Raw genomic sequence first — 10659 nt, 5'->3', positions numbered from 1 at the left:
GGTGTGAGTGTCCGAGTAATAGAGCTGCCCTCTAATCACCTTGCAGATTGCTGACGTAATGATAGAAAGTGAGCGCATAGTTATCCTCCTTGGCCTTTATCGTTATAGTTGTGTTGTGGACTCTGCTATTCTTTTAAATTTAGATCGATTTTTAAAAATAGGCCCATTCACACCAAGAACGATAACTATAACAATAACTATTTTAGCATCCACAACGACACACAATAACATAATTTATTGTAATGACGCTGCTCTTTAATGCTCAAGCTCTTTAAAGCAGGGCAGATTCTGAGTGCCTGTCATTGTTTTTATTGTTTGTGCCGTTAGCGTTATAGTTATTTTGTGGATTCTCCCAGCAAACACTAAATGTTCCCCTAACATTCCTGTTTTGTTATTTTTCGTTATGCTCTCCGTTGGTTTTGTTTTCGTAAACAAAAGCTAACTATGAGTTTTTCTACTAAGGGAACCTAAATAGTTAGCTGGGCTGCTATTCTTAGAACGATTATTAAAACTATCTTTAGCATTATAGTTAAAGGGATCGGTCATCGGTTTATAAAGTTTTAAATATGGATTTTTTTCGTACAAAAACACATCGATTCACTTCAGAAGGCCTTAATTAACCCCCCAGAGCCATGTGGAGCACCTAATATGATGAATTTATGCACTTTTATTGGATTTCTATTGGACTATTGAATATCACTGCCATTATAAAGCTTGGAAGAGCCAGGACATGTTTTAATATAACTCGGACTGTATTTGCCTAAAAGAAGAAAGTCATATACACCTAGGATGGCTTGAGGATGAGCAAATCATGGGGTCATTTTCATTTTTGGGTGAACTATCCCTTTAAGGCCCATTTACACCAAGAACAATAACGAAATATAACTATATTAGTATTTATTACTGTTTATTGTAAGTGCGCACTGCAGTTATTAATGTCAGCCACTTTAATTGCTCAAACACTGTAAATCAGGATGGATTCTAAATGGCTGTCAATGAAAAAAATAATTCTGAAAGTGATTCCAATGATATTGTTCCTCTGTGTGTCGTTGGCATTACAGTTGTGATGTGAACTCTCCCAGCAAACACAGAACATTCCACTAATGTTCTCAGTTGATTACTGTTTGGCTGTTTTTTCCATTATCTGTTTTTTTTTTTACTGTTTTTTTTAGAACTGAGTTCCCTAGAATGTTCCCTAATGGCTGTTTTGGGGGTTTTATTTTTATAACCAAAAAAGAACATTCCCAGGATGTTCTGGGAACCAAAAATTGTTAGCTGGGCTGCTATTCTCTTACATTTAGAACAGTTTTTAAAAGTTAAAGCCCGTTCACACCAAGAATGATAACTATAAAGGTAACCAACTATATTAGCATCCACACCAGTGCAAGAAAATGTTCTTTTTATTATAAGTGCAATGCAGTTTTGTCTCCTGCTGCTTTAAATGCTCTAGCTCTTTAAAGCAAGATAGATTGTTATTGGCTGTCAAATAATAATAAAAAATGTTCTGAAAGGGATTCCAACGGTATGGTTCCTATGTGGCGTTATCATTATAGTTGTGTTGTGGATTCTTTTAAACACAAAATGATTAAAAAAACAACTATATTGGTATCATTATAGTTATCATCCTTGGTGTAAACGGCCTTAACACCCATATTTTGTTCAACCTGAGGTAACATTTTGGTTCTCCTCATCAGGGGCGGGTAAACAAAGTCAGAATTCAACCCAATTATGGCTTGAAGTCATTATGTCAGCATTGTAATTAGAAAGGAAGGAGGGTGAAAGATTGGTCAATTTCATGTCTCTTAGATTAAAGATGGGGGTGAAGCCGAAGATGACAGGAAGCAAGTAACACAATTAGCTGAGCTGCTACTTAAAGGTGGAGAGAGAAAATTGCCTGTAGCCTTAACAACACTATCATTAATTATACCTAAAAGGAATTTAACTACCAAATGCTTTTTAAAGACATTCTTATTGCTCCCACTAACTAAATGCTCAGCAAAGTAGGTGCTTTTAGGAGGGATAAGCATTTAATCATATGATACATCAAACTGTGGGCTTCTTAATAGTGTATAGGGGAGGGGGTTCAGCCCTACAAATGAGGCAGAGAGCTTTACTGACACCAAGTGGCCATCACACAGATGTCCCCTCGTAACCCTCATCCACCTCCTATAGTCAGTCTCACCCTGTAACTGCTGAAGTAACAGTGGAGTTTATCAAGAGAGATGCAGTACTTCAGATCAGTTCACAATATCTGGTGTAGCAATGCTGTACTCTATCAGTAAAAGCATGTGGAATCTTGGAATGAAACTGATCTAGACAATTTAAAGTAATCAGACTTGTATATTAACACAGCTGAGTTGCATTTTGATTATTTTTTTTTTTTGATAGTGAACATTTCTATCTTCAAGAATCTTGCAGAAATGCTGTTGAGGGATTTTTGTGACGCGTTGTTCTCCTTAGTGTTTGGCGCCCCCTGCTGGATATTTACCAGATTTGTATAAAAACATGATTATAATCTATTAAATAATTATGGTTAGATTAATAGACATCCTGCGTAATTTAACACATTTTATGTCTGATTTGCAGTCAGTAAAGTGTTATACCTGTAAAAATATCATAAACACATTTAAGTAGAGTAGAAGTTATACGAATGCTAGGGTTATTCACATATATTAGAGAGAATATATAAAAGGGAAATTATTGTCAAATGATAGGCTGCATAAAAGTCAAGTAATGCAAGGCCTAGTCAGCCTTATTCTAAAGTCCCAAACGTTTTGTAACCCCCCAAAAGTGCTCTTTATACAAACAGTTCTGTTTTATTAGTTTAATCAACACATTGTTGACTATATTTCAGCTGCATGGTTATAGAAAGATCAACTTGAAAAGTTCCGCTGGAAATGACAATTACTGAGGAAGTCCTTCGTCAATCGACTGAGTAGAACGGTCTAAATCAGCGCATGCGCAATTCATCCTCAGCCTGCCAGTAGAAGTTATACGAATGCTAGGGTTATTCACATATATTAGAGAGAATATATAAAAGGGAAATTATTGTCAAATGATAGGCTGCATAAAAGTCAAGTAATGCAAGGCCTAGTCAGCCTTATTCTAAAGTCCCAAACGTTTTGTAACCCCCCAAAAGTGCTCTTTATACAAACAGTTCTGTTTTATTAGTTTAATCAACACATTGTTGACTATATTTCAGCTGCATGGTTATAGAAAGATCAACTTGAAAAGTTCCGCTGGAAATGACAATTACTGAGGAAGTCCTTCGTCAATCGACTGAGTAGAACGGTCTAAATCAGCGCATGCGCAATTCATCCTCAGCCTGCCTCCGTAAGGGTGTCGATTCTCAAGCTGGAACATTGGAGGAAAAAAAGATACTGTATTTTACCCATAAAACAGCCAAAAAAACAAACGGATGTGCTTCAGAAAACGAAACGGCTACCGCCCTCCAGATCATTTTAATGCCAAGTTTGTAAGTATTGTCATCCTCAGCGTTTTTTTTAACAGCATAAACGATTAGTTTGCCAGTGGATGGTGGGTTCTTTCCCGTTTTTTTCCCCCGAAGAAAGGGTCGTCCTCCGTAAATCCCAATCTTCTGTTTCTGCATTTGTTTTTTGTACAGTCTAATTGGCAGGAACTTACTTCTATGGCTTGATGAGAACGAAGCTTTCCTAGAAACAGAGAGCTTGAATGTCTTCGAGATAGACTACAGCGCTTATTCGCAGTCGAGGAGGGAATACCGCTTATTTTCGCGTCTCTCTTACTGCTCGTTTCGCTTCATGAGGATGGGATAGAAATGTGTTTGGAAAGCTAAACTGAGTTGTCATCTGCTGTAAGATGTATTTTGTGAGCCCCATGCAGCAGTCGTGCTCCAGGAGTGATGGGTTTTCAGTGTAACTTACAGTTATTACAGGAAGACCGGTGTGTGTCACGGACATTACGGGTTTTATTTTTCATCTCAAATAAAACAACATTTGCCTAGCACATTCCGGTTTCACCTCAGTCGATGTTTTAAATCGCTATCCGTTAAGCAGTATGGGCTGATTCGGTTGGTTTGGGGCATTTCGGTGAAACGGAGTGTGAAAGCTAATGCACGGATTATAGCGTTGTATGATGGGGAGGTTTTCAAGTCAAACATCTAGGAAGTGGGGGAGGATAAAGCTCAGGTTATCATCTGTCACTGCCTTTGACTTATGCATTTATATAAATTAACCGCGTATTTTAGGTAAGCAATGATAATAAAGCCCAAACGCCTTTTTGTGTGTGTATTCGCGTGTCGTTTTCGGCTCGAAAGATGTTCTTCTTTCCCTTTAGCTGGCTGTGTAGTAAAGCGCGTTCGCGAGGCGCGCGGGACCTTCGGGTGAATGAATTGCGCGTGAGCGTGCTCGCCGCCACGCGACGCTTTGAACGCGTTCGCGCGTGTCGCTGCGGAACCGGAGGGGAGACACAGCGCGCGTGCAGCTCTGACGTCAGAGCGAGAATTCCCGAGGTTAAGCGATATTTATGTCCAATCGATGACTTTTCTCTGAAGAAGTCATGCCTGGGTTTTTTGTTTGCCGCGTCATAGGCATGTCTGTTACGCGACGAAATTGAATGTATATCATAGTGTACGCATGTAGCCTTCTTAGTTTGTGGTGACAACAACGAGGTCTATATTTAGCCAAAAGAATGACATGTTTTGAAACACCAAGTAAGCTTCCACGTGGGCATGCCAGTCAAACTCAGCTGCTTTGATATCTGCAGCATCTCTGCTGTACCAGGAATCAGATTTAGTGAGCTTACTTTATTTGTTCCACAAAGTCACACTCTTAAATTCACAGAGAACATTGTGTTTGCATTGTCTTTCTTGTAGTAGTGCATTTGAAATTAATTCAAGCAGATCATTATCTCTGAAAATGTGAGCAGAGATAGAGTGTCCATGACCAGCACCTTTGCTTTTCTGAGAAAAACCTGGCTTGTCAGGGAATAAAGCCGTGAAAAGTAGCTAAACTAAATTTAAGTCAGCAACTGAGACCTAGAGGTTATTAGTAGTAGTAGTCCTTTAAGAACCCTGTGACATTCTTGTGTTGATGTGCTTCTGATTAAAAAAGCAAGTTTGAGCAAGATGGACTTTTATTTATTTATTATTTTTTAATGTATTGTTATTTTTTAAATTATCAGTAGACCTCACAGTCAGACGATTGTAGTCAGTTTTGGGGGCTGGGACATTCTCATTCTAGATTCATTTGAGTAGAATCGGTGTAGTGCAGGATGAGTCACAATATGTAAGATTTTAGTTATGCGTGCAGCTCTGACGTCAGAGCGAGAATTCCCGAGGTTAAGCGATATTTATGTCCAATCGATGACTTTTCTCTGAAGAAGTCATGCCTGGGTTTTTTGTTTGCCGCGTCATAGGCATGTCTGTTACGCGACGAAATTGAATGTATATCATAGTGTACGCATGTAGCCTTCTTAGTTTGTGGTGACAACAACGAGGTCTATATTTAGCCAAAAGAATGACATGTTTTGAAACACCAAGTAAGCTTCCACGTGGGCATGCCAGTCAAACTCAGCTGCTTTGATATCTGCAGCATCTCTGCTGTACCAGGAATCAGATTTAGTGAGCTTACTTTATTTGTTCCACAAAGTCACACTCTTAAATTCACAGAGAACATTGTGTTTGCATTGTCTTTCTTGTAGTAGTGCATTTGAAATTAATTCAAGCAGATCATTATCTCTGAAAATGTGAGCAGAGATAGAGTGTCCATGACCAGCACCTTTGCTTTTCTGAGAAAAACCTGGCTTGTCAGGGAATAAAGCCGTGAAAGCTAGCTAAACTAAATTTAAGTCAGCAACTGAGACCTAGAGGTTATTAGTAGTAGTAGTCCTTTAAGAACCCTGTGACATTCTTGTGTTGATGTGCTTCTGATTAAAAAAGCAAGTTTGAGCAAGATGGACTTTTATTTATTTATTATTTTTTAATGTATTGTTATTTTTTAAATTATCAGTAGACCTCACAGTCAGACGGTTGTAGTCAGTTTTGGGGGCTGGGACATTCTCATTCTAGACAGTATTTGAGTAGAATCTGTGTAGTGCAGGATGAGTCACAATATGTAAGATTTTAGTTATAAAATATCCAGAAACGACTTGCACAGTGTGATATATTTCATGCAGTTGTGTACTTACGTACGTTATCCCAAAAGTTCCCATAAATCCAGAGAAATTCCAGTTTTATGTGGCTCGTCCTGGTCATTGTCGCCTATCAATGATGTAAAATCTGCACTATCCTCAGTTTCCGCTTATAGAAACTATGGCAACAGACAGACACAAATGCTGCTGTACAGTTAAACTAAATCCATTAAATTGTAGCATTAAATTTAGATCTGCTCAGTGTTGCGCCATGATTCTTTTAACGCGGTTTTACAGTGCTGCGCATTATAACCAATCACACACGAGTCTGTTGAGCTTACGAGTGCAATGGCCAATCAAAGGTGTTCAGATGAGTTTCTTTGTTTGGTGCATGCGCTCGCTTACTGAATTCAGCTCTCACATGAATTCTCCCATCATAAACAACAAAGTGCAGATGTACGAATGATGTAAGTAAGAGATTCATTCATCAAACTGTGTATAGACAGCTTTACTGATTATAAGGGGAGTTTTCTTGACATTATTTCATGGTTCATTGTATTGTATCAACAAATTCAATTTAGACTGTAGGCATAAAAAAATGCTGTAAACACTGTGCTGGTTAATTATTTTTATCAACCTTTAAAAGTGCACATATTGCACTAAGTATTTGAGTATAGCACTATATATTGAGCACTAAGTATTGCACTAAACTTAAGTTTTGATTGTTGCACTTTTCTTTTTTCATTGGGTGTAGTGCTTCCAACTCGTTTTATTTACAAGGATGTGTAATGTAGACAGGAAATCGTGCTCTGGGATGTTTTCTATTTCTCTTTACTCACAAGTACATATTGAATACTTTGATATTGAGTACATCTCTGGATTGAAAATTAATGTCCAATAATAGTTAGACATGTCCATTTTGTCTAATTTTACATTTACTGACCTTTAAAGATTAAAGAGTTTAATGGTCTAAAAATGTGCATTGTTTTTGCATATTTGCATATTTTTGCACACACACACACACAAAAAAGAGTTCCAGTAAGGTTTGCAGAGATAGATATCTTTAACCACATCCTATTGCAAGAAAAAAACAAACTCATTCTGTCTGCTGTATAGGCATTATTCAACAGCAGTTCCTGAATGAACAAAACCAGAGAAAATAGAAAAGCAATGTGACCAGTCACTAGAGCAGAATCCTGAATAAATGATTCCCTTATTCAGGGCCTTCAGGGTTGTGCAGGGTTCATAAGGGGCCAGTCGTTCTCTCTGAAGCCCTAATTCAATCAGAACACCGCTTAGCAAAAACAGCTCCTTTTAAAACAAAAGTGAGTCACCATTGCAAGTTGCAACCGTGTCATTTTTACATTATATGGGTCAATATCACCATAGAGTGCCTTTCAACCCTCACAATACTCAAAAATTTGGTTTTAATTTCCCATTCGCTTTGCCATATCATAAATAGTAGACACTCAAGTACTATAGAAACATATTAGCTGAGCTCCCACACATTTTTTCTAGATAATTATGGACCATTATTCGAAGCATAAACCATAAGATATGTCCACTCTGTCATGTACATATATATTACTGTTAAATACGTTTTCATTGCAAAATTAATATGCAAATTATATTTTCTGAAAGGTATGATGTCCCTTTCCTAAACAGTTATTTGTTTGCTTTCAAAATTATAAATACATAAAAAAATTTATTTAAACCATGTGTTTTTAACCTGTTAACTGTCACTGGCCCACCGGTGGGCCCACTTGTCATTACATGTTTTAAACAGTAATATCTTAGTCTGAACCTAAAGTAATCTTGACAAACTATATATCGTTTGAAAGCTTAAAGACTCTAGTTTTCATATTTGGTGACTAATTTTTGAAATATTTTACAGAGCAACTGTAATTTATTCATTTGCAAGAAGAGTACTCATCAGAGTCAGAGAGCAAGTTCTGACCTTTACTTTGAAATAGTGATGCACATATGAAATCATGAAAAATCAGTAAAAACCTCCATTCATTTTCATGTCATGTGTTCAAAAGATAACATCCATTCTATTTTTGGAGAAAAAAGGTCTAAAAGTGTTGGGAATATAAAGAAAAAAACAATAGATTCTCCATTTTTGATGCCGCGTGAACTGTAACATAGGTCTAAGGTTCTCGTTGCATGTCTTTTATGTGTTTTTTAGAGGTTGAATTGAAATCAAATACTGCCATTCTACCCTTAATACTTCTGAATGTGATGTCTACTTCATAATTATGTTCAAAAGATAACATCCATTCTATTTTTGGAGAAAAAAGGTCTAAAAGTGTTGGGAATATAAAGAAAAAAACAATAGATTCTCCATTTTTGATGCCGCGTGAACTGTAACATAGGTCTAAGGTTCTCGTTGCATGTCTTTTATGTGTTTTTTAGAGGTTGAATTGAAATCAAATACTGCCATTCTACCCTTAATACTTATGAATGTGATGTCTACTTCATAATTATTGAGAACATTAAAATTAAAATTTCAGATCACTCAAACCATGTATGGAAATGGAGGCGCCCTTATATGTTTACTAATGGGGTTTGATGGTCATCTAGTGGAAAAGCTTGGTACTACGCCCAAACAAAATCTCACTGAAAGCTCATTTTTTGAGATATCAACCTCAAATTTGGAACACAACTTGTTCAGATTTTTGGTTTTAATTTTCTAGCAGTTTTAGAGTAAAACTTGTTTTGTAAAATATATTTTATATAAAATATAAATATTTTAATTTTTACATTTTATATTTTCATAAACCTAAACTTCCATAACTTTTTTGTAATATAATTTTTATAACTTCTTTCACTTCTACAATAATCTGCCAAGTGTCTTCTTTAAAAAGAGACCAACCTTAAGTCTGTGCAAAGCATTCACAATTTATAACAATTTAAGTTGGAAATGTAATTTTCAGGTCTATGCTCAAAACGTGGAACCGACAGTTAACAGAAACTCATACAATTAGCACATTTATTTTTTCTTATTTGGAGAAAACTGTGATATTTGGATGCAGTTTTTTGTTTGCATGTTATTGCCCCCACACCTAGCTATTGAACACACTGGATTATATAGATATGATTGAATTATTATTTAAAATATTATTGTAAAATATCAAGATGACAGGGTGGACGAGCACATGACGGGGTGGACACATAATGCAGAACACACAAAGCATGACAAAATATGACAATGAAACATTGTCAATTTCGAAAAAATAATTTAATAATAATAAATAATAAAATTACATCCTCAATCACATTGATGTGTTCATTTTAGTTTTTAGCAATATTAACTACAAATGAATGCTATGTCCACCCTGTCATGTGTATGTTCACTCTATCGAGTCTAAGTGGCCGAAAGGGTGGACATGTTAAGCTTTGGCAGAGCAAGTAAGCAAAACAAATAAAAATATTGTTTTTATTACCAAATGATCAATACACTCAAATTGAATAATCTCTTATTTAACAAAGTATTAATAGGAGAACTTTTTTATTTTTTATTTTATGATTTGACAATATTCTACTATCATTCTAATTTAATGAGCAGTGCATGGGACATAGCAAAATAACACTCATCCTCTTGCACAAAACAAAACAAAAAATCTAGAAAATGTATTAAAGAACCAAGTAATGCTTTTGTTATGAATATAAAAACTTAGCCTAATATAACACACCCTTTCATAGTCATTTTTATATTAAGTTATCATGGCAAATTAGTTATTTATGTACAGGACGCCAAAAGGCACCCTACAGTGATATTGACCCATATATAAGAAGCTGAAGTTAAACAGCTGATGTTATGTTACAGTAGCATTGTTACGGTGAGTTGTTGTTGCTTGCTTGATCAGAGACCTGAAACTGTTATTTATTTATTTATTTATAATAATTAGGTGCAGGACATTCTCATTCTAGAGAATATTTGATTGGATGAAAATTTGTGTAGTTCAGTAATGACCTGAATGTGTTATTTTTTTTTTTCTTTTTGCGTTTTATGTTGATTTTGAAATCAAATGTGATCAAATGTGTTGCTTAGAATACTAATACGATGAAAATATATGAACACATGTTTCTATTATCTGGCTAAATGCAAAAACAAACATACAGAGCGACCAGTGTAGTCGATTCGTCAATGAATGACTCTTCTGATGTGTTGAACTTTGTGAATTTTGGGGGTGCCAATGTGTTGTAGTTTCAAATTGCACACAAATCACCATCGTTTTTTTTTTTTTTGGCTTCTATAGGGAGACTGTTAGATGTAGGCTATTTTTTTTAAATAAAAATGTTAACTACTTATAGCAAATGAATTTTATTGGTATTTTTGACAAGCTTTGTGTGTACAACTGTGATTATTGATCAATAAAGATAAAAAGGGAAGGATTGAGTTGTTAAATTGTCAGAACATTGTTAAAGGGACAAATGCTGTCCAGGAACAACCAAGATTGTTTTTCATGATGCTGTTTGTTCCATGATGAAATACAATGCCGGTATCATTCCCCAGCAAAACCAAGCCTCGACATGAACGTCTTG

The 10659-nt window shown here is 35.9% G+C and overlaps 1 protein-coding gene across 4 annotated transcripts in view; it reads left to right on the top strand.

Moving 5' to 3' along the window:
- Positions 1-3303: 3303 nt before the first annotated feature.
- Positions 3304-10659, top strand: part of LOC107727031 (regulator of G-protein signaling 20-like) — a 39840-nt gene continuing 32484 nt past the window's right edge. For 2 of the 4 annotated variants that reach the window (XM_016536784.1, XM_016536783.1), the window contains exon 1: positions 3304-3475. In XM_016536784.1, the coding sequence (XP_016392270.1) occupies positions 3419-3475 (57 nt within the window). In that variant the 5' untranslated portion in view covers positions 3304-3418. The remainder of the gene's footprint in view (positions 3476-10659) is intronic. The other 2 variants (XM_016536785.1, XM_016536787.1) reach the window with 2 other exon arrangements.

This window comes from Sinocyclocheilus rhinocerous, unplaced genomic scaffold (assembly GCF_001515625.1).
Source record: "Sinocyclocheilus rhinocerous isolate Xijiao unplaced genomic scaffold, SAMN03320098_v1.1 scaffold666, whole genome shotgun sequence".
Lineage (NCBI taxonomy): Eukaryota > Metazoa > Chordata > Actinopteri > Cypriniformes > Cyprinidae > Sinocyclocheilus > Sinocyclocheilus rhinocerous.
The sequence above is the reverse complement of the archived record's forward strand: the minus strand, read 5'-3'. Positions and strand labels throughout refer to the sequence as shown.